Consider the following 24,707-nt stretch of genomic DNA (forward strand, 5'->3'; position numbering starts at 1 on the left):
GGGTGAAAGGAAAACCTATGAATTAGGCATCGGTACTGGACCGCAGACCCTTGTTCCTGGATCTGCCCCACCTCCTCCCCAGAGATGTGACAATCAGACACGATGCCATGACAGCAAGTACCCTTTTGAGGGCTATTCAGAGGTTACTGGGATAGCTGATCATTCCTGTTCACTCACTCTCCCAGGCACTGTGGGAAGCACAAGTCTATTACACCACTGCACCCTCATTGTTTTATGAAGTATACACGGTAACATTTTACAGATGGGGAAACCAAGGCTTGAAAGACTAACTTGATCAAGGTCACCCTATGAGTCAATGGCAGACCGTCTTGAACTGCAGAGCAAGCGACTTTTAGGATATGCTATTATTAGTTCTGTCATTGTAGCTGCCCCTCTAGTTTCTGATTTACCTACCCAAAGCAGATATACATCACATACACAGTTCCACGCAGACCAAACTGAAGAGAAGGTCACAGTTTCCTTTAGTTCTACTGCCTGGTCGGTGAAACATACACTGAGAGGCAGGAGACCTAGGTTTAGTCTGTTATGACATTAACTATTAAACATTATTAATCATGAGTCCCTTTATCTACCAGTGAACACTGCCTAAGAAGTGAGATATGCAGACAACCACAGCATCTGGTGGACTTACAAAGAAAATGCGCTAAGAACCAGTAGATACTTTAACATAACTAACTTGGTTGAGAGAATAAGGGAATTCGGGGGGCTAATTTCATGGTTTCTTATTGTTGCTCTATTATAGCCATTTGACTCGGTTAAAGAGGTGCGGAGGAGAAATCATTGGGATTCAGAAGCTGAAGTCAGATCACACTTACCAGACAGCCCTCCTGACTGGCTCAGATGAAGAGTGAGGAGGCTACCCGTCATCAGTGTGGGGTGGACATGTCCCTTTGAGCACAAACAGCTAGAGTGTGCAAAGGTGTAGCTTGTCTCCTCCATTTCAATGCTTCCTTTGGTCTGCTCTTACAGTTCTATGTATTTGCACTTTCTCATTTAATTGGCTAAAGTTTGTGTTGCTGTGGTATCCTTCATAAAGAAAAATGATGCAAGCCTTTATTTTTGTCTCAGTATGAAGAGAAATCAAAGATTCTGAAAGTTTGAGAACAGGAAGTGGCCACGGGATGAGTCTGGGATAGGAATCCAGCAGAACATCCTGCTTTTGATAACTTCTCTCTTTTTCAAATTTCAAGAAAACAGGTACTTTCTTATCAGAAAGTAAATACACGAGACTGACTTTATTTTAAAGATACAATTCTACCACATACTTCTTAAAGTAAAATAGTTCACAAACTTTGGTACTTTAAATGTTACTAAACATTTCCTAATTTACCATTAATATTCCAGAGTACTGTAATATTACTGATAAGTCACGACGTTGGGCCAAAGGTATTTTGTTTTGTTTTGTTTTGTTTTTTTAATCAGAAAGCTAGTCAGTGGCCCAGCTGAGAGCTGGAACTCAAATGTTCTGGCTCCTCAAAAGAACTCTAATAAGAAGACACTAACAGGAAGTCTGTATAATGAGGTAGAAAAATGGCAGGTTGCCGAAGACCTTGAATTTCAATACAGCTGAAAGCAAAGCATAAGAATCGTGCAAAAGATGTGACTCTTGAACTAGTAATATAAAGTCCTGACAGTCTAATCTTGGTTCTGGATCTGGTTTTTTTCTTTTTTTTTTTAAAAACTTCCTTCAACAAATATTTATTAAACATCTACTTTGCGCCAGCACTGAAATGGTTGAAAGGATTAAGGAGATCCCTGTCCAGCAAGGAATTCAGTCTAATGGCGAAGATATGAAAGCGTTTACATACAGGGTGACTGGTGCCCTAAGGGGTAAGTACAACTACAAGGGAGGGGAGAAGATGGGGAGTTTGCCCTGTAGGGAAAAAAAAAAAAAAAAAACACGTTCCAGGCACAGAGAATAGGATGCACAAAGGCCACAAAATCACAAAGGAACATGGAGAGTTGGTAAAGTTCTACAAACGGATAAAAGTGGCCTAGGCCAACTCTGAAAGGTCTTCCAGACCAAGTACCGTTGGTTTGCACAACACTTTCCACACTCTGAAATGCACTGTATCCCACCTGATTCACACAACCATCTGTAATGGAAGCCACGTTAGGTTCTTCAGAGAAGTTGATTAGCCAAAGGTCACACAGCTACCAAGTTGGGAAGCCAGCCTTCAGGACTCAAAAGCCGGCTTCCTTCCTGCTACTTCCCACAAATGTGGTAGAGATCTTTTACACAAAGCACCGGGTGCTCTCTGGAAGAAATGCTGTACTTAAGTGAAAGCTGACCTCCCACGGTTAGCCAGCCTTTCAATGCTAAAGTCACACGTCAGAGGTTAAGAATGAGCTACTTGAAAATATAGTTATGAGAAGAGAACCTGTGGTGCCCTTTCAGGGTCTACTTTCATTGGCCTGCTAACTAGGAAACCACACTTTCATTCAACAAGTACTGAAGGATCTATTATGAGCAATTAATTTAAAACATATTCTTTCTTTAGAGACTGGAAGTGGGTATAAGGAACCTATTCCCAGTTTGACTTGCATAGTAAAGATCTCTATTTTAGGTTTGAAGGGTGGGGGAAGTGCACCACACTCTAAGGAAATGCAGTATTTTCTCCAGAGCAAGCAGTTGAGGTGTGAAGACCAGATATACAATATTGAAACTTACTGTAAAATCCCTTTCACAGCAGCAGTTTGGGGTACCTTCATGGAATTGGTCAACCCTGGAGAAAAACATTCTTAGATGCGTTTACAATACAAACCCATCACAAACAATCCTATTCACCGAATCCGGTCTTAGACATGTGGTCTGACCACTTTTACCAACCTCTGAACCTCAGCGTCAGAGGCTCAGTGGCTGCCATGAGTTCTTCTGGACTTACTGCCCCCCCAAAACAGCCACCATCGCTACCACATCTCTACAAGACCCCTGAGGTCTGTATGCACAGAACCACATTGCACAGCATGCAAATGCTGGTGACGTCACTTCAACAACTCCAGCTGGGGCTTGCCATTCCTCAGTACTCCACTGACAGGCTGGGCAGTACCAAATCGTACTTACCAGGGAGTCAGTCCTACACTAACATCCTGAAACATCCCTGTTCCCCAAGCATGCAGACAAATGTCTGCAGGCACTCAGAGACAGGCACAGCCAGGTGACTTCAGTAAAGAAAAGTCAGTGAAGGGCTGGGGCTGAATGCCAGAGCTACCTTCATGAAATCCTTTGTTAAGTAAATTCGGAAGGGGTTTGTTTTAACCAACAATAAATACCTGAGACAGGATCCCTCAAATTTCTACCGTTTTCTCATTCAGACACTGTCACGTGGACTCTTCATGTGAAATGTGCCTCTAGGAAGCAATGATGTGCAAATATCAAAGTACTGGAGAACACAGACGTGCTCTCCTCCACTCGGCTAAAAGGCCATTTTTCTCCTTCACGGCAGTCCCTACCTCTCCCCCCTTCCCAGTGGGACATCTGTGCCGGCCCCCCACTACTAGCAAAAGCTCAGTCACCTCTCCGCCAATTCGCCTCAGCTCTCTGTACCTTGGGCTTACCACCCTAGCTCCAACTGTCCCCACAGCTCAGCATGGCATACAGCCATCCTCCCCTAGGAAGGCAAAAGAAAGGATACTTAAAATCAGAAGACTGGATTTATGTCTTTTTCTCTTTAACCTCAACTCAGACTCACCACTTCTCCCAGAGATGAGAAGTTAGAAGACGGTTGATGATGTCTATTTACAGAACTGCTTTAAAAATCAAATGCAAGGTCTCAAAAGCCACAAGCCACCCTGACCTTCTCTGCAATCTTCCTGATCACTCAGCTTCCACCTTGCAACCCCTCTAAACTACACCATTGGGACCTTCTGCCCCTTAACTCCACTTCCTCACCAGACCCCATAAAAGATCATCACTGAACTTCCAGATTAAAGACACATCTTTAATAATCTGGAAACGAGAGAGAGAGGCCCTGACACTGCAGAACAGCCTTGCCATCCAACCCCTGCTCCCATACAAAAGAGGCATATATTGTTAACAACCAGTGCTTTACTTACTTACTACATTTAAAAATACTGTTCTGAGCTCTGCCACAGCTTGATGGAGGCTGAGAAATGAGAGGCAGCCAGGATTAAAGGACTTGTAAACCCCGACTGACCTCTCCTGTGACTGTGCTGCTTCGTCCGCCCAGTGGGCACACCCACTCACTCTCTCTTCTTGCCACCTCTCCTCTGGAGCAGAAGCCTGCAAAGTTTTACTTAACGGGCCTGAGGACATAAGAGACATTTTAGGCCTGAGGAGCATCTGGACTCTATGGCAACTACTCAGTTCTGCCTCCTGACTGCAAGCAGCCAAGGATAATACATAAGCAAATGGCCATGGGCTGTGTTCCAATAAGACTTTATTTACAAAAACGGGTAGCCAGCCCCAGGGCTGTGGTTTGCAGACTCTTGCCCTGGAGCAAAGCAAAACATATAATCTCTGAACTGCAATAAAGTCTATGCTGCAAGAGCAGCATGTCTGCTGGCACTTGCCTATCCTGTCCACAGGCTCTGGACTTCTGTGTGAACAGGCCTGACAAGGAGGACAAAGTCAGCAGATGAAGATACGGACCACAGTCAAGATCCTGATACCTCATCTTTATGAGGTAGTGCCAAACTAATCCCATTTCAGGGAACCCACGCTATCTCACTTATCTCGCTCCCTTGGTTTCTTACCCAGCTGACAGCCTCCCCATTGCCATGCAGCTCTCAAGTCAGCCACCAACTCACTGAGAATCCTGCTATTCTCCCATTCTGGTCAAGAGAATAATCAGTTCGGGGCAGTGGGGAGTGGGGGCTTTATAAAGCCCAGGTTTCCACTGGATAAAGACATACAACAGGTTCTTTAAAAAAATAAGTTACGTAAAAATTTCTGGACATAAAATTCCTATCCAGACCACTAGTCACAGAGAAGACCAGAAGCTAAAAAAAAATACAATCCACATCGAGAACGAGGCTTACTGACGGTCTGCACGCTCTGCAGCTGTAAGCCTTCCCCCGGTGTCTGGCTCTCAGGAGAGAACCATGGCTCGTGTGGCACAACTATGACTTCATCCCCAAACAGAGGAGCTTCTCCTGGATCGGAGCGGAACAGCCCTTGGAGCCTGGAGGGGACTTTTCTCAGCATGCTCCACTGTGGAGTGTGGTGGCAGAATCCACGCCACTGTTGCCATCATCCCACTGCTGGCCTTCCCTTCAACAGACAAGCTGAGAAGGACGACACAACCTCCCTGCTCCCCTCCTTTAAGCCAGAAGGGCAGCCTGGGTGTGTGCTTTCACGGACGTCATCTTTCTCTCTCTGAATCACTGCTGTTCAGGTGCCTGTTTAGGAGATGGAGCTGTGGTCACAACAACAGTGGAGACTGCTTTGGAGGAACCAGAAGCTGTTCCCTGTTGAAGATGGGATGCAGGGACAGTCTGGATGCGCACCTGTTTGCAAAGAGAGACGGTCTGGTCAACAGGCTGCAAACGAGCTCCTCAGCTGAGAGCAAACAGCAAGAGAAAAAGAGGCCTGGTAGAGCCCACCGTTTGCCTGGAACCCTTACCTGTGTGGCCTGGCCTTGCTGCTGAAGCTGCTGCAACTGCTGGGCAGTGAGGAAACTAACCGGCTTGTTGCCGGCAATGAGCTTAGTCCCCGCTGGCATGGTGGTCAGGATGATATTGCGGCCCAACCCGCCGAGGCTGTGAATGGAAAGCACCAGTGAAGCATAATGACAGGCAGGGTGCTCTCTCTGGCCCAGAATGAGGCCGCATGTTTAAGGAAAACAGGAAGGTGAGCAGCACAGTGAAAATCCCTGCATTCTAGACTGAAATGGAAACCAGCTGGTGAGACCACCTTTCTCCTAGCTTCTATGCTTCCCATGAAAAAAGAGCAAGCCCAAAGGCCCCCAGGGCTCTGGATACAATGACCCTGACATCCATATCTCGATCAGCAGAAATAATGGACAGGATCCCAGGAAGGTGTGTGTTTCAGACAAGAAACTCTCCCCCAAAACAGCCACCTTCCAACCATCAGACTGATTTCATCATGCCCCTTATCCTGGTTTAAGTCAAGACCAAAGGAAGGCCAGCTTCCCAAGTAAGACCTCCTGCTCAGAACACCACAGCACGGGGCTCAAATGTGAAAGCGAGGCCTTCCCCAACACCCACACTGGAAACTGCCATCTGAGCCATGTCACCAGCCCTCCCCATTCCAGAATGTTCTGTCGTCCCCTTCCTTGCTTTTCCTCCACAGTACACACCACAACCCCATAGGGTATTTTACTCTATAATTTCTCTCCTCACCCTACAAGGTAGGCTTGAAGATAGCACAGCTTTTTATCTGTTTTAATCGCTTCTCTGTGTCCCTGGCACCTGATACTAGGTGTTCAATAAATACTGTTGGTGAGCACAACAAAGGAGAAATACTCAAGAAGAGCCCCAGGAAAACTAGCTGCCTCTCCACTATGTGGCAAGGAGCCACCTGGAAGCCCCACCCGCCCATCACTACAGCACTTACTTGGCTCCAAGGTTGCCTTTGATGATGGGGGCCGTGACCACACTTTTGCCCTTCATAGGCTGGCTAATAACAGAGAGAGGAACTGTGATCCGCGTAGGCAGCTTCCCCTAAAGAGAAAATGAAATCAGGTTTACAGGCTAGATAAGGAAACCCCCAAGTGTCACGTACAGGGCCATAGAACTGAGGAGTGAGCACTCAGATACTCTCTTTTCCTGTATGCTGCAGGGTCCCGATATTTCTGAGGTGTGGGCCCAGGCTGCCCTCATAAAACTGCCAATAGGCTGTAGTTAAGAGCTCATGTACTGTATTTAGGTAGTCTCTGATCTGTGTAACAGCTCCTCGTTCACACTACCTACAAGAGCAACAACCATATAAAACTGCTGCCAGCAGGATAAATAGGTGCACTAAATCACTAAGGAAAGCATGTGTTCACTTGAGCACAGCAAGAGTCTGAGCTCCTTCGAGGCCAGGCTCCTCATCATCCGTGTGCCTCCCGATACCTGGCACACAGTACTGAAGGAAGTGTGATGAAGGACACAGGCACTCAGGAGTTAACAGAGTGCATAACTACTGCTTCACTGGGGCGCAGGCTCACTGGTAGGGAGCAGACAGCAGGGCACGCTAGATTAGCAACAGGTCACATTTTCCAGGTGCTTTCCGTCTCTCCCAGAGATAAGAGGTTAGTTAAGGGACATTAATAATAAACTCAACCAAGTGAAAAGTCCAACCCCAAAGCCAATAAGGTCTAAAAGGAACAAAACAGAAGGTGACCACGCCTAGTCTTTGGGATTTCAGGATGGCAAAGATGAGCTCACTGCATCACCTGTTTTTAGGCCACCTGCTTTTTAACCCCTGGTTGGTAATAAAATTTATATACAGTAAAATCTTGTGTGAATCTGATTTTAAAAACAGATTCAAGAGAAGTAGTTGCTAGGATACTAAGAAAAAGCATCAACATTTCCCTTGAGCAAGCTATTGCTAAAGAAGCCGGGCCCTCAGGTGCAAAACTGTGTCACAGTTCCCCATACCAATCTCCACAGTTTACTCACAATTTGTAGTGCATCAGAAAGCACTGAAAGATGTCAACAGAAAACAGAATACCTTGAGATGGTGCCTCCAGGTGGATTTCCTGGTGGTTTTCTTAAGAATGCCTCAGTTGTGTCAAAAGTTTCAGACCACCACAACACCAACTGGAATCACCCCTTGGTGAACTAGCCTAACTAGCTGACTAGATGGAGAAAAGAATCACTGCTCACTACTTCCCACCCCCTCACATGCTTTTCAGGTTCAGGTGCCCCTGGCTACTACCTTTCTGTGTGAGGAGTCGAGAGCAAAGTGGACCAAGTAAGCACTGTTTCCTTGCTTCCTTAATTTTTGTGATATGAGAACCTAAATAAATACTTCCTTTTAAGCCGCACTGTATTTCAGAGTTTGTTGGCTGGTTGGTTTTACTAATGTTCTTCCTCCACCACTCTGGCTTTTATCCAAATTGCTGAGGTTTTATTATACAGCCTGCATAGGAAACGTAAAACTGTGTTTTATGCTGTCCGTATTCACCCCACTGTACAGAACAGGGCTCCTTATCCAGAAACTAAAGAGTAGAAATACACATGCACCCAGAAACACACCTATGTTGATATGGGAATTTGCTTTATGATAAATGTAGTATTTCAAGTTAGCAGGTAAGGAATAAACCAGTCAATGATGTTGGAACAAAGTAAGAAATACAAAATGAGATATCTACGACATGCCATTCACAAAATATATTTCAAATGGATTATCAATGACACCTTTTCTAAAACCCTGAAAATGTTGTGAAAATGAAGGCTGATATCTTTGTAACCCTGGAGTAAGAATGGCACAAGATGCAAAACCTAAAAGCCATAACAGAAAATGTTGATAGATCTAATCAGATAAAATACCTGTAGAGCAGGCTCCACATGCAAGGTTAAAAAATAACAGGCTGGAAGAAAACATTTTCTATATGTAACAAGAATTAACATCCAGAAGATATACAGAGCCACCCAAACATGAAAAGCTGAATGCCCCAGAAGAAAAGTGGCAAAGATTTATTCTGCACTGAGAGCACATGCCAATCTCCGTATGAATGGATGCCCAACTCCACTAAAGATCAGGGAAACAAAACAGAAAAAGAACTCTTTTCACCAGTAAGATGGGTACTTAAGTTAAAAAAACAAAAAAGAAAGAAAAAAACAAGATATCCAGCATTTGTTAGGATATGGGGGAAACAGGAGAGCTGCTGATGGAAGTGGAAGGTGGTAGGGCCTTTTTGGTTGCACAACTAGAGTTATCACAACCTTCAGTATGTATACCTGACCCATTCTACCTCCGCTCCAGAAATACTTTCATGTGTTTCTTCATGGCAGCACTGCTCTTAAACAGTAAAAACGTATTCTTTAACAGATGAAAGGGTAAAGCACATGCCTTCTGTGGACTATCAGGTATCATTAAAAAGAATGCCGTCAATATCCGTGTAGGATCTAGAACAATCCCCAAAACATATTTTTAAATAAATAAGGCAATCCACAGGACAGCATACAGATGAAGCTCTCTCACAGGAATTTTTGTTTAAACTGAATGTGTACACACTGTACGAAAATGCTCGGGAAAAGGACCAGAAGGATAAATGCCAAAATACTAGTAATTAGTCCTCATGAAGGAAGAAGTAGAGTGCTGAAAGAAATTTTATTTTTTACTCTATGTACTTCTGTACTATTTTAATCACTTACGTACACACTACTTCAGAAATTTGTTTCAAAATCAAACAAAAGAGCCTAGTAGGAAATAAGCCTGTGTGGGTCAAATGAAGTGACAGAGACAGGGTCTACTTTCCATTCCTCAAAAGACAAGTTCCCCAAGCAGAAGGGCTATTCTTCCCCACTATGTTACTCACAGCCTGGGACGTGGAAACAACTGTGGTGCTGACAGGGACCTGCCGCACAGCAGAGGCTCCTGCCCCGATGCTGATGGGGGTGCTTGCAGCCCCAGAGGCCACGGCCACAGTCTTGGACACGGCAGCATTCATACTGGGCAAGGACACCGCCGAAGTATGGACAGTTCCAGACCCACTGGCCACTGAGGACCCTTGCTTGGCATGGGTCGCAACTGTGATGGTCTGGCCTGCTTTGGGGGGCATCACGCCCAGGCCCTGCACGATGCGGATCGTGGCAGCTGGTTTTGCTTCTGAAGAAGCCACTGTGTTTTTCCCCTTCTGGTCTGCCACACTCACACCAAGTGCCGGCATCAAGCGAAAAGCTGAACTGGAGGCTTCTGTTGGCTTGAGGTCAGGAGTCACTTTAACCACGGTGGTACCTGTTGGAGTGGACGAAGGGGCACTGGCCGAACTGGCCTTGGCAGGGCTATCCGTCGCGTGGACTGGATTAGAAGTGACGTGTAAGGTGGCAGAAATGCCTTTGCCTGCAGTGCCGCTTCCCGTCCCAAAGAGGTCCTGGGTCAGTTTCACTGTGGTAACCTGGGACTTGGCCAACGTGGCCATCATGTCCGGAGTGATTCGCAGAACCGTCTGGCCTTTGGCATCTGTGGTGATGGAAGAGGGTGGCAGACGCAATACGTCCTTACCCTGGATACGGAAGTTAGTGGCTGTGAGTGGAATGCTGCTGCCTGCCTGGGGCTTCACACCAAGCTGCCCAGTGATTGCCACCTGGATAGGGAAGAGACAGCACTGACAAGGGGATTCCCAGCGCTCAAATGGTTATGAGTATGATCACACAAACCTCCATTTCGTGGGTACGTGTCTTTCACATTTTTCTAATCTTTTGTTTTGAAAACTGGTAAACATTCACAAAAGTAGAAAACAGTGTAACAAATCCATGTACTACCACCCAGCTTCAAAGTTATCACTTTGCCAATCTTGTTTTATCTATCCTTCCCCACCTTTGGGGGGGGTGGGGAGGTGCTGGACAGAGGAGTTGGAATATCTTAAAGTAGGCCAATATATAGCATTTTGCCGATCAATACTTCTTTACATATTTCCAACACAGAAAAGGACTTTTTAAATTAAAAAAATAATAGTAATCACCTACACATTGGACCAGATGGACTTAACAGAGATCATGGAATATTCCATCCAAAAACAGAAGAATACACACCTTTTTTTAAGTGCATGTGAAACATTTTCCAAGACAGATCACACGTCAGGCCACACTCACACAAAAAAGTCCCACCTATTATTACCCAATAATGACCTACAAGTATTATCTAATAATATATATTTGTATATCCCCAACTGTTTCAAAAATGTCTTTTATTTATAGTTGTGCCGATCTTCAATTTTGAGAGGAGTATGGCACAGTGATCAAGCATGGGCTTTGGAGCCGCACCAATGCCTGTGGAAGGCCAATCTCCCATGTGTAACACATGTACTCTTCTAGCCTCAGGGACTGTCTGCTGCATGAGCAATTTCCTCCTCTCTACTGACTGCTGCCATCAGAATGCAAATGTGCTTTAACATTTCCCAACGTACACAGAAGCGGATCCTCACTTACTCCACATTCCCACCAGCCCCCATTCTCTGCTCTCTTTGAAAGTGCAATTGCTTAAAAACTGCCTCTATTCCCTGTCTCTACTTCCTCATCTTACATTCTCTTTTGAATCCATTCCCAAACCACCACCAATCCGCTGGGCCCAGTCAAGTGCACTCATTACCCATAACCAATGAGTGATCAATTTTTAGCTTCATGTCATTCACACCTTCGTATACCCGATATAGGTGCTGACTTCAACACACTTTTCTCTCAGTCTGTATTCCAGTCTCTGCACCCCAGTGTTTTCTTCTATCTCAGTAAATGATATCACAATCTACCCAATCACCCAAGCCCAAAGCTGTGGGGCACACTCAACTCCCTTCTTTCAACAGGCCCCATAATCTGCCCACTGGAGAAGAATCACACTGGCTCTACCGTCAACCCCATATCCGGAATCCCACTGCCTCTCCTACCTCCAAAGACAACGCACACAAGCCAGCACCAGTTGAGGATATGGACCTGCTGCGACCACCTCACCCCTGGTTTCCCTGCTTCTGCTCCTGTCCCTTGAATTCCATCCTACGCGGCAGCCAAGGGGTTCTGTAAATGTACACTAGATCAAGTCGCTCTGGCTCACAATCTTTAAATGGCTCCCCATCACATTTAAGAGAAAATCAAAGTCCAAGAGGACTTAACCACAGCTAACCTCTCAAGCAGCCCCCCCCTTCTAACACTTTGATACTTGCTCACTAAGCTACATGCTTGATGGCTTTCCTGTTGTTCTTCAAGCATATTACTAACTCGTGGCACTTTCACTTACTACTCCTATGCCTAGAATGCTTTGTCCCCAGATAATCAAAATACAGCACACTAATATCATTCTTCCCCTCAGACCTTCATAGATCACCTTAGCTCAAATGGCACCCCTGTCACTCTGTAGTCCTTCCCCTGGTTACTGACGTTCATAGCTCTTCTATACCTGTCCCTGAAGTGGTTTTTGTCCCCTAGCCCCAGGAGAAGATAAGCCCACAAAGCAGCGATTCAGTCTATGTCATACACCACCACATCCCCAATACTCTGGACAGAGCCTGGCACAAAAGAGCACTCAGTAAGTATTTAATGAAAAAACTGACAATACTTTACCATTATATGGTTCCGTTTCTTCATCTATAAAACGAGAACAAAAGCACCTACCCCATGGCGTTATGAGGATTAAATTATTTAATATCTATAAAATATTCAGCACAGTACAGGCACATGATAAGCACACCTATCATTGCTATTTTACCTAAAAATTCTTTGTCGTTGTTTTTACAGATTTTATTTTTAAGTAATCTCTGTACCCAATGTGGGGCTCAAACTCACATGCCTGAGATCAAGCCGCCCACTGCCTAACCATTCTTTGAAGTTCAATTTATCATCTATGCATGTTCATAACCAGGAAAATAAAAATGTATCCTACTATTATTAAAGGTAAACAGAAAGGCCAACAAAGTGTATAATGTCACACAACAAGATATTCACTAAGTAAATTCATGGGAAGTCTACTCCAAATCAAGAACCTCAACTACTACATGCTGAATTTTTTGGAAAGAAACAGGGGAAATCTTCAGCATTTATGAAGCCTGTACTGCCATTGGTGGGAACTCACCACTGAAATACCCATGAACTAAAGATCAAAGGTTACAAATCATTAAGATCTCTGACTCTCCTCTGCTTTGGTAAAAAGGATTTGGATCCACCCAGAGAGATTTCCACTGACCTGCTTGATAATGTTCTGTCCTGTGACATTCTGAATGACAGCAGCTGTGGAAGCACTCGGAGCGGAGCTCCCAGGAGAACTGGTGGCTGGCTTGCTCGCGGGGCTGGCTGTGGCAGGGAGACTTGTCATCGTGAGCCCTGTCCCAGGTCCAGGCCGCTGCACAGTGGCCGCCGCAGTCTGAGCTTTGACCGGCACGGTGGCCATTACTGTCTGGTTCAAGCGTGAGGTGGAGAGCTCAATTAGATACTGAGACGTAGCCTGGCACAGCGAGCCGCTTCCGGCATGTGCCACTGCCCAGGAAGTGCTCCCCCGAGACTACTTCTGCTCTATCGGTGCTTAAGGCTCACTGTGCTCTAAAGTGCACATTGTAAAGTTCTTGTATCTGTGTGGAGCACCTTAATTTTCAGAAAGCTTGCACATTTAACATCCTGTTGTATTCCTACATACGGAGAACAAATATTATACCCTTTTACAGCAAAGGAAACTGAGGCAGGAAGTAAGACTCTTCTCTAAAATTACCCAACTATTAGCAGTATGGCTAAGATGACAGGCACAATGGAAAGGGCCTGAGATTTAGAATCACATTCCACCTCCATCCACCAGGATCCTGATGTTACAATCCTGGGTAAATCACTAAACTTCTCAAAAGTTCTGATTCCCAACATGTAAAATACAACGACTTAAAAACGCTTAGCCAGCTTTGAACATCAAATGAGTCGCTGTGTTAAACAGCAGCAGCAGCAATAATCTAACGCTCCTTGGTCCTTACCCACTCTGCCAACTGGACCCATCAGACCACCTTGAGGTACAGCTTTGCCGTCCCCGTTTACCTGTGGCACAACTTTGGTCTGAGTAGCAGTGGCTGGAACGCGCATCTGTGGTCCTGCTGGCATCTGTGGCAGTGTCTGAGTCGGCCCTGCTGACTGCTGAGTAGCAGTAGGAAGGCCAGGCTGGGCCACCACCCGCACCTGGGGCAGTCCAGCCGAGCCAGAGTGGCTCACCACACGGGCGGCTGCCTGAGAATTTGGTGGAGTCTGGCTGGAAGCCGGGGAGAGCATTGTTCCTAGCTGTGGCATTGTGGGTGAAGACACCAGAAGAACACTACGAGAAAATGGGGGCAAGGGGGATGATTAAAAAATAAAGCAAGTTAAGCCATACACACAAAAGATCTCTGGAGGGAGAAAGCTGGAGAAAACAGTGAAAGAGCTTACCCTGAGCTAGATTTCGCTGGCTCTGAGACAGGAGTAGGGCCACTTTTGTTCACCGAGGACACAGGAGGAGGGGAGATCGGAGTGGCAGGCAGAGCCGGAGTGGTGGGGGTCACAGGTGTGACTGGAGTGGGAGGCATGCTGGAGTCACTGAGGCTCATCTGGCTCTGCTCAGAAGGGCCACTGCTGAGGACTTTCAATGAACTCTCCTTGCTACCAGACTTCTACAAGCAGAAGGCAGATAGTTTAGCCAAAGTCACCAAAGGATGGCATGGTTCCTGATGCAGGGAATTCAGGGAAGGCCTGGCTGCCACCATCCTGACACCGCTAAGGCAGCTGCTCTCAGGAGGTCACTTACCACCTTGGATGGAGGCTTGGGTTTTTGCTGAAGGGCTTTTCTGGCTTTAGCTGCAGCTGCTTGTGCTTGGTGAATCCGCTCTGCAAACAAAGGTGGTTAAGTTTCAGCAACAGTTCAACCTCAGCACAGTAAGGAGGGTGGTTTCATAAAGAGCCAAGGCCTCACTGGTGGCCTCGCCAATGGGCTAAGTCTTGCCTCTATATTCCTATCCTGCCTGAACGTCATCACAAAGAATGGAATTGGGGCAATAACTCAAAAGCATCCCTCATCTAGTCAGAGCCTCACACACCAAATTCCTCCTCGCTCCGGTCCCGATGCAGGTAGATCCACAGCTTTCGCCCAATGTCGTATTTCACACATGGGTCTTTTTCATAATGCAGCCGATCCAGGGCCCCACTCACTACTGTGTTCACCTGAGAAGCAGAACAAAGTGGAAAAGGGACCAGTCAGACTCAGACACCAGGGAAAAACCACCGGGTGTGAGTCACAGATCCTATCTCAGTCTGGTGGCAATACTACCAATGGCAAGATTCCTGGGAGACTGCGCTGTCCCCTGAAGGAGACAGTGACCTAAGAAGCTGCAGTAGAAGCAGAAGTAAAGGGTAGAGGGAAATCTGTGCTCCACAGACTGCAAGGGTCATAGGTCATCATTGTTCACATTTCTCAGGATCTCCTTCTTTCCTCTTTTTCATTCAGTTTTAAGAAATCATTATGTTGTATATTTTCTTGTAGGTTTTCTTAAATCCATTTTGGAACAAAACATGGTCTCTTTTCCATCCTACCTGAGTGCTGGTGACATCTGGTGCCAGAAACTGGGAATCCTTGAGCAGCTCACAAATCTCGGCCCTGGTACCTTCCCCATTAGGCAGCCGGGCCGCAGCATCTCGAACTGAGGACATCAGAAAATGGAAAGTCGAAGAGTCAAGCAGGGCTGCCACTGAGGAGCATTGTCCCTCTACCTGCTCTTGTGGGGAGAAGCTCACTGAGGTGTCTCTCTGCCTTAGTCAGACTCAGCACTAGGTGGACATTGCCCTCTGGAGACAGTTTCCTACACTTCAGACACCCTGAGCCAAAACTGAGGTCTGTGAACTTGGGTGAGGAAAAAAGTTATATATCTGACTAAAATTTAGCATTTCCTTCAATTATGAGCAATGGTAACAAACTTTATATTGGCAGTAGCGTGATATTGCGACAGAAATCAGGTATTTTCGTATCACACACATCACAGCTACTGTAGACAACTCACGATACCATTTCCACTCATCGCTATTCGGAAATTATAGGAGCTAAGTGACCTGCTACTAAAGGCTGTCATTTAATAACATAAAAAACACATATATTTCTGCACCATAAATTTAAGATTTTGATAAATATTTTAATAGGACTGGTTTCTTTTAGAACTCTTAAGTATTTTATTCATTTAAAGACAAAATCCTGGGGGCACCTGGGTGGCTCAGTCGGTTGAACGTCCAACTTCAGCTCCGGTCATGATCTCACAGTTCATGAGTTCAAGCCCTGCATGAGGCTTTGGGTTGACAGCTCAGGGCCTGGAGCCTGCTTCGGATTCTGTGTCTCCCTCTCTCTCTGCCCCTTCCCCACCTGCACTCACTCTCTAAAAATAAACATTAAAAAAAAAAAAAAAAAAAAGACAAAATCCTGGGGTACCTGGCTGGCTCAGTCAGTAGAGCATGCAACTGTTGATCTTGGGGTTGTGAGTTTGAGTCCCATGTTGGGTATATAGATTAAAAATAAAATCTTTAAAAAAAATAAAAAATATAAATAAATAACAATAAATAAGGACAAAATCCTGAGACAGAGTCTGCAGGATTCACCAGACTGCCAAAGAGCTTCATGGCACAAAAAGGTTAAACGTCTTATCTTTAAAAGAATCCGTCTAGGGGCGCCTGGGTGGCTCAGTCAGTTGAGCATCCAACTTCGGCTCAGGTCATGATCTCGTGGTCTGTGAGTTAGAGCCCCGCATCAGGCTCTGTGCTGACAGCTCAGAGCCTGGAGCCTGTTTCAGATTTTGTGTCTCCCTCTCTACCCCTCCCCCGCTCATGCTCTCTCTCTCTCTGTCAAAAATAAATAAACATAAAAAAAATTTTTTTTAAGAATCCATCTAGGGGCACCTGGGTGGCTCAGTCGGTTAAGTGTCTGACTCTTGATCTTGCTTCAGGTCATGATCTCACAGTTAGTGAGATCAAGCCCCAAGTCGGACTCTAAGCTGACAATGCAGAGCCTGCTTAGGATTCTCTCTCTCCCTCTCTCTGCCCCTTCCCCACGCATGTGCCCTCTCAAAGAATTAACAAACTTAATGTATGTATATATATATATATATGTATATGTGTGTACATATATGTGTATATATATATATGTATATATATATGTGTATATATATGTGTATGTATATATATATATACGTATATATATGTATATATATAAAAGGAAAAATAAATCTCCTCTGCTAAATATCCATTCAAAAACAATAAAAAATAAAATGAAAGAATCAGCCTGGAGGTAGCAAATTCCATATTTATTTATTTTTTTTTTTTTTCAACGTTTATTTATTTTTGGGACAGAGAGAGACAGAGCATGAACGGGGGAGGGGCAGAGAGAGAGACACAGAATCGGAAACAGGCTCCAGGCTCTGAGCCATCAGCCCAGAGCCTGACGCGGGGCTCGAACTCACGGACCGCGAGATCGTGACCTGGCTGAAGTTGGACGCTTAACCGACTGCGCCACCCAGGCACCCCGCAAATTCCATACTTATGCTAGTTGGCTGGTCTGTAAAAAATTCCTGAATGAAAGTAAACGTGAGCCCAAGACATCAGGGAAGAAACTGATTCCTGGCATTAATCTCTGGGGGTAGAATCCCCCTTCATGTCCCAAACTCCAAGGCCTCGTAAAACTACATTTGACCCTCAAAGCCCTTCCAGGGATTGGGAGAGACAGCTGATGACAGAAACAAATAGATGGCACATACCAAGAGACAGGATGGTAACGTAGGCAGGACGGTCAGAGCGCAGCAGGGAGTGCTCCCGAGCCTTGTTGAGCGAGGTTTCCTTGTCAAAAACACCCTTCACAGGCCCCACTACAGACTCAAAGCCATGCATGCGAAAGGTGAATGCCTTATGGGGCTGGCTGTATCTGTAACGCTCCTAACAAGAGAAAAGGAACAAGGCACCTAAGTCAGAATTAGTGGGGTTCTTTCTAACACTCTCAAACAGTAGATCAACCCGGAGAGACTAATGGGAACAGACTATTCCACTAGGAATACTGAGCCAACCAGAGTGGAAATAGGTGGTCTCCAAAGCCATAGTCATTACCAAAGGGACTGAGAGATAAATGTAAATTTATTTTGCTAACTGGAAGAAAAACCCATCAAAACATTTCTTACTCCCTTTCCTCACACCATTTCCACCCCCCAGGAAACAATCTCAACCAACAGAATGTCTAAGGTTAAGGGTATGAATTCCCTCTAAGAATTTGGACTCCAAGAAGATCGGGCTCAGAGCTTTTTCAGCATGGCCACACAGATGCAGAGATTTTCACTGGGTTCTAGGTATTTCTTACCTGTTCCTGAAAAACTCGTTTCTCCTCCCCCGTGCTGGGCCGCACCACATAGTCAGTTCTTCTGGAACATAAAGAATTTTGTATCCATCACCCCTTCTCCAGCACCCAGAACCATTCCTTTGCACCATGAAAAAAATGTCCCTTCATTAGTACTCTGTTCCCACAAAGGTCAAAAGTTGACTTTCCAGATCCTACCAAGTAACTCCTGTATTTCCAAAAATTACTTGAGTCTTAGAAATCCAGAAAAGTACTAGGTAGTGAGACTGACGTTTTTACCTGTTTTCAGTACTGTTGCTAAGCCCCATGTAATGACAACAAAAAAATTCAGCCTTAGAGGAACAAAAGACTTCATATTTGTAATATGACAATGGTGGTTTTTCTGCTTCCAAGAGACAGTGAGTTCTATACCCCTGTTACATAAACAGTTCTGTCACATTCAGGCTGGCCCTCCATGCTGGCATTCAGGAATCTAAAGAACCAAACCACAGCATCAAAGCAATATAATGCTTAGAAATAAATTCAACCAAGGAGGTGAAAGATGTGTACACTAAAAACTGTAAGACTCTGATTAAAGAAACTGAAGAAAACACAAATAAATGAAAAGATAGTCTATGTTCACAAACTGGAAAAATAATGTTAAAATGTCCATACAACCCAAAATCACCTATAGATTCAACGTAATCAAAATACCAATGCCATTTTTCACAGAAACAGAAAAAAAATCCTAAAATTTATATGCAACCACAAAGAACCTCGAATAATCAATGCAATCCTGAGAAAGAACAACAAAGTGGGAAGCATCACATATGAAGACTTCAAGCTTTATTACAAAGTTATAATAGTCAAAATAGTACACTGCTGGCATAAAAACAGACACATAAGCCAATGGAACAGAATCAAAAGACCAGAAATAAACCATTTTGTGTATGGTCAAACCACTGGCTCCATATTTGACAATGGAGCCAAGAAGACTCAATGGGGAAAAGACAGTCTCTTCAATAAATAGTATTGGGAAAACTGGATATCCACATGGGAAAGAATGAATTTGGACCCCATCTTATACCACTCACAAAAATCAACTCAAAATGGATTAAAGACTTAACTATAACACCTGAAATTGTACAACTCCTAGATGAAAACATATGAAAGAGGTTCTTGGACACTGATCTTGGCAATACTTTTCTGGACATGACACCAAAATCATAACAAAAGCAAAAATCAACAAGTGATACTACATCACATAAAATCTTCTGCACAGCAAAGAAAACAAAATGAAAAAGCAAATGGGAGGAAATATTTGCAAATCTATGTGTATCAAAACCACAATAAGAGATCAACTCACACATGTTAGAATAGTTATTACCAAAAAGATAAAAAAACAACAAATGTTAGCAAGAATATAGAGAAAACAGAACTGCTGTGTACTGCTGGTAGGAATGTTAAACTGCTTCAGCTACTACAGAAAGCATATGGAGATTCCTTAAAAAATTAGAACTATCATATGATCCAACAACCCCACTTCTGGGTGCACTTCCAAAGGAAATGAAATCTTGAAAAGAGATGTGTACCCTTATTTACAGCATTATGTACAAGAACCACAACACAGAAACAACCGAACTGCCTATCAGTCAATGAACATATATATTCCTTAAGACACCATATGATTCAACCATAAAAAAGGAAATCTTGCCGTTTGCAACAATATGGATGGCCCTTGAGGGCATTATGCTAAGTGAAATAAGTCAGTCAGAGAAGACAAATACTGTACGATCTCACATATGTGGAATCTAAAAAAAGCCGCACTGAAAAAAATAGAGAGTAGAATGGTAGTTACCAAGGGCTGGAGGATGGGGAAAATGAGTAGAGGCAGGTCAAAGGGTACAAACTTCCAGTTAGAAAACGAGTAAGTTCTGGGGATCGAATGCACAGCATGATGACTACAGTTACCAATACTGGTTCACATACTAAGAAGAGAGATCTTACATGTTCTCACCACAAAAAAAAAGAATGGATAATTATGTGAGATAATAAATGCAACTATTATGGTAATCATTTCATAATATATGCATGCATCAAATCAATTATGTTGTACATCTCAAACTTAAACAGTATTATATGTCAACTGTATCTCAACGAGGCTGGGGGTAACAAAAGGGACCACACCAGGTTGGAAACAGTCACATGACATGATGTAACATAAAGAGCTCAGGATTAGAGGTCAAGAGGCTTAAATTCTAGTCCCTGTCACTAACCTTCAGGAAGTCACTTGAACTCATGACTCAATTTCTTCATAGGTAAAATGAGAAAGACATATTAGATGAATCCTTCTCAAATGGGAACTGAAGGAGAATTTGGGGAAAAGAGTAAGCCCTCCTACAAGATAGATTACATCCACCTCAAAGACTCCACTATGCAGTCCTCCTCCAATTCAGAATCCTCTGCTCAGAAAGCCAATCTTACTGATGGGAATGTGCTGCCCTTCTCAGGTATGTTAAGGCAGGTAAGAACAGTGGACTCCTAGGATCTTTAAAGTCCACTTATGGCTCTAACATGCTAAGAAATGTCAGCAAAACCACGGCAGTACCTTAAACTGTAATTTCATGGAAAACCACCCACCATTAAAGTATTATACTCACACCCGAGGAACAGGTGTTGTGGCATCTGAGCTGTCTTCATTTTCTTGCTGGAGAAAAGGAAAACATGAACAGGTAAATGGACTAAAGAATTCTGGCTAATTTAAGGGCTCTGGAAACCCAGTAAGAAAGATCTGGTATTCCTTTTTTAATTTTTTATTTATTTTGAGAGACAGTGAGAACACATGAGTGCACTAGTAGGGAAGGGGTAGAGAGAGGGAGAGAGAGAATATCCCAAGCAGGCTCCTGCTTGAGATGGGGCTTGCTCCCACAAACTGTGAGATCATGACCTGAGCTGAAATCAATAGCCAGTTGCTTAACTGACTGAGCCACCAAGGCGCCCCAGATCTGGTATTTCTTTAATACCTTACCTTACAGAAAGCCTGGTCTTTGGTTTCTAGCCATAGTTGAAAGAGTGCAGCTAATTCCTTTTCATTATCTTGGGACTGGCCTATCAGAAAAACAAAAAGGCAAAATAATAATAATAATAAAACAATCTAAAGTGTTACTCAGAATCCCACTTTTTCCTATGCCAGAGAGAAAACCCATCAGGACCTGTGCACATACTATCCCCTCAGCAGGTACTGCCCTCCCATTCACTCTCTGCCTGGACCACCACTTCCAGATGTTCCCTAAATAAATCACTCATTCCCTAGGGATTTGCTGAGTAACCACTGTGCACCAGGCACTGCATGGGCTAGGGTTATTCCATGAACTCAGTCTCTGTTCTCATGGAGTTTACAGTCAAGTGACACAAGAATACATATTAATAAAACCTCAAAGTGGTAGGTGTCACAAAGGATATTATGGAAGCTTACCCTAGAAAAGTTACCTTATCATGGTGGGGGGTGGGGGTCAGAAAAGGCTTCTTGTCATTAGTGGGTCACCAGAGACATTTTGGCAACCGGCACAGCAGTAAGAAGGCCCCCAGGCAGGAGAAAAGCTTGAACCCCTTGACCTTCCTTAGAGAGACGAGCACTCACGACAGCTTGTGGGAAGAATACAGCCCCCAGGGCCCTACCCTTCTCAGAGGCAGCTGAGATGACACTTCTGAGGACTCTTACATGCTTTCACTAGACAATGTGCGGTACTGCCATCCCCAGAATGTGCTGAACTTCCTTATCCTGGGAAGATTCCTCGTACTCTGCTCTGTCCTCTAGAAATGCTTCTTCATAATCAGTTTCCCTATAGCCTTAATCCTGTTCCCGCATCGCTCCCTCCACATCCTTGCCTGGTGTGAAGTCGGCCTCTCCCCAGTCCTTCAACCTTCGGGTGTGCCAGCTGCCTATCCTCTCACAGCCACGCCCTTCAGAGTGGAGCTCCTCCTTCCATCCCATCACTGATGCCAAACTATTTCCCCCCAGCTCTTCTGGAAAATCAAAATAAAACAAATGCCTGGTACCTAAAGATCTTAGCATCTACCTGTTCCACCCTGTCCCCTGCTCCTCTCAGCTACTTACCTAGTCATTCCTCACGGGGAGCTCTGGCTCACCAGTCTACTCCCTGCCACACTGTGCAACTGGCACATCCATACAGATGGTACAGCCAATATCCAAACCCCCTGGTTCTGTCCTCACGACCGCCTCCCTCCACTCCACCCCAGCCACTCACTCCCACAATCACAACTGGATGTAGTCATTAGCTAAAACTGCCACATCCTCAACATGACTAATCCAGTGCCCCTCAACCCTGGCTACATACACAGGAATCACCTGGGAACTTTTAAAAATACTAAGGCTCAGGTCCCACACAAGTCTATGGGTAAGACCTAGGGCATCAGTGTTTTTAAAAAGTTCCAAGCGCTTGCCAGACACAGCCAGAGCTGACAGCCTTTACGCTAATTCACACCTTCTGCTCCCAGACCACAGTCATCCAGAACCCTTGCTTGCTTCCCTTCTCCCACCAAAACAGCACTGTGACTCAACAGGGCTGCCAGTCCACTGACACCTGCACTTCTCCAAGCCCCCTTCTGTCACATTTCCCTCCCTACTGGGTTCCATCCGTGTCCATCACTTCAATGGCAATCTTACCAATATAGTAATACCTGCTAACCACTGCTCCTGTATCTACATCATTCCAATCCCACAAAACTCACAATCTCAACTGTCCACATTCTCCATGCTTCATCTCAGAGAGCTGAGGGCTGCCAAAGAAAAAACACACAAAAGGGCAAAAAATACCACTATAAATGCCCAATGAGCAGCCTCAACGGACCCTCAATGCTGTCTGGCAATCTAACATAACCTCTGATCAAGCTAGCTTCCCATAACCACAGCAACTATGTCCCCATTCTCTCAACCTCCCCTTCTTACTCATGACAACCTCACCTCTCTCACCTCCTACTTTACACAGAAAAGCCATCAAATCCAACTCCCTCAATGTTCCCACAATACAACCGTGAGCCTACTGCTGGGTGTCCACTGTTTCTGCCTACAATAAGAAATGTGCTGCCATTTCTGCCATCCAAGGCCAATCCCTCCCCATCTTCACAGGGATTTTTATGGTGAATTCTCCCTTCTCTCCTGTATTTTCAGCCTCCTTCTCTCCACTATACTCTTCCTATCAACACCTGGACTCCCTTAGACTTTCTCTCCTTTAAAAAAAAAAAAAAAAAAAAAAAATGCCTCCTTTGGCCACAAGTCTCCCTAACTTTCATTCCCTCCACTGCTAAAACTCTAGAAAGAGATGTTTAGATTCACGGTCTCTTTAACCAGACATGTACAGCTAAAGGTTTAACTGGCTACAGGAAAGGAGGCCCTGACTGGTAGCACCTGCAGATCTACAAGGGTGCATTATGGTCACCAAAATGGCCACCGGTTTTATCTGGTCCATGAACTTAAAATCCTTATTATCTCGTCCTAGACAGTCTGCCACCCTGGGCATAAGTACCCCTCCAGACTGACTTCAAGCCACCAGCCCTACAGAGCCAGACAGAGCTGCAGTCAACTATCATGGGTCACCTTCAGCTCCCCACTGTCCTTGATGCCCATCATCCTGACAAAGAGTCATTTTTACAAGAAATTCACCATTTCTTCTATGTCCACAGATCCGTGAGCTTTATCTTACTGAAACTTTTAGGACCAATCAAAACTAATTACCACTTCCCACTTCCTGACTCTGTCCTCCCCTGGTTTCCAAGATTCAACTATCTCATGGTTTCCCCCCAAGTCTGTAGTCACTTCTCCATAGGCACTTCTGCTCAGCCTGCTCTGCCTTGGAACTTCTCCAAGGCCCTCTTTTCTCCTCACTTCACGCTTCCTCCCTATGCCTTGGCTTCAATTCCTGCAGACATGCCAACAACTCTCTGCCTTAACTCTCCCATCTGGATTCTAAATCCACACACCCTACTGCTTACTCAACATCAACACTTAAAATACCTCAAAGGCAGCTCACACTCAGCATGTCCAAAACTAAACTCCAGATCTTCACCCTCACCTGAGGCAAGACGTCCTCCACACCTGCCTACCTCAGTGAATGACATCTTCACCACTAGGCACAAATCTAGCAGGAAATGATGCCTGACGGCACTCTCCCTTCACTCCCCACAGCCAGTCATAACCAAGTCCTGTGGTTTTTACCACCTAGAACTTTCTCAAATTGGTCCATTCTCTCTCCTCAGGTCCAGACTATCATGCTCTCTATGTGGGCTCGTGCAATCTTTTCGAATTGAATCTTCCCTAGCGCCACAAAACCATACTGCTTCCTCCATATGGAATGTTCTTCCCCTCAGCCTGCCTAGCTCCTTTTTAGTCATCATTACTGTCTCTGCTGAAATATTCTTTCCTCAGGAAGGTCCTCCCAACTCTGCAGAATATACCAACACCTCAACATAAACTTCCATCCTTTCTGGTACTTTCCCCTTCCAAAATGTATATATTTATTATTTCAACTGAATGAACGTTCATTATATACTCCAGCACCTAACACATTGCCTGACACCTAAAAGCTAAATACACATTGTAAGAAATAAATGGATCTACTGAGTTCACAACCTTCTCTCCATCTCTTTCTTCACAGACCACTCAAGAGGGTAAAGAGAAAGGTCTGTGAATTTCAGCAGAAAATCAACACAGAATTTTCCTCTTACCAGGGTCATAACTGTCACCAAG

At 44.7% G+C, this 24,707-nt stretch overlaps 2 protein-coding genes across 4 annotated transcripts in view; one reads left to right on the forward strand and one right to left on the reverse strand.

Moving 5' to 3' along the window:
- The window catches only part of TMEM45B (transmembrane protein 45B), a 39,827-nt gene extending 38,163 nt beyond the window's left edge, over positions 1–1,664 (forward strand). Inside the window, exon 6 of the mRNA XM_040483541.1 lies at positions 764–1,664. Within this exon, the coding sequence (XP_040339475.1) occupies positions 764–872 (109 nt within the window). The 3' untranslated portion in view covers positions 873–1,664. The remainder of the gene's footprint in view (positions 1–763) is intronic.
- NFRKB (nuclear factor related to kappaB binding protein) overlaps positions 1,242–24,707 on the reverse strand; it is a 42,806-nt gene continuing 19,340 nt past the window's right edge. For 2 of the 3 annotated variants that reach the window (XM_040483534.1, XM_040483532.1), the window contains exons 14-27: positions 20,970–21,049; positions 20,602–20,648; positions 17,966–18,026; positions 17,376–17,550; positions 15,175–15,281; positions 14,682–14,805; positions 14,393–14,472; positions 14,038–14,258; positions 13,657–13,927; positions 12,827–13,036; positions 9,474–10,241; positions 6,560–6,666; positions 5,607–5,742; positions 1,242–5,490 (exon numbers count right to left, since the gene is read on the reverse strand). In XM_040483534.1, coding sequence (XP_040339468.1) covers positions 5,365–5,490; positions 5,607–5,742; positions 6,560–6,666; positions 9,474–10,241; positions 12,827–13,036; positions 13,657–13,927; positions 14,038–14,258; positions 14,393–14,472; positions 14,682–14,805; positions 15,175–15,281; positions 17,376–17,550; positions 17,966–18,026; positions 20,602–20,648; positions 20,970–21,049 — 2,513 coding nt within the window. In that variant the 3' untranslated portion in view covers positions 1,242–5,364. The remainder of the gene's footprint in view (positions 5,491–5,606; positions 5,743–6,559; positions 6,667–9,473; positions 10,242–12,826; positions 13,037–13,656; positions 13,928–14,037; positions 14,259–14,392; positions 14,473–14,681; positions 14,806–15,174; positions 15,282–17,375; positions 17,551–17,965; positions 18,027–20,601; positions 20,649–20,969; positions 21,050–24,707) is intronic. The other variant, XM_040483533.1, reaches the window with a different exon arrangement.

This window comes from Herpailurus yagouaroundi, unplaced genomic scaffold (genome assembly GCF_014898765.1).
Source record: "Herpailurus yagouaroundi ecotype Mexico unplaced genomic scaffold, PumYag 161, whole genome shotgun sequence".
NCBI lineage: Eukaryota > Metazoa > Chordata > Mammalia > Carnivora > Felidae > Herpailurus > Herpailurus yagouaroundi.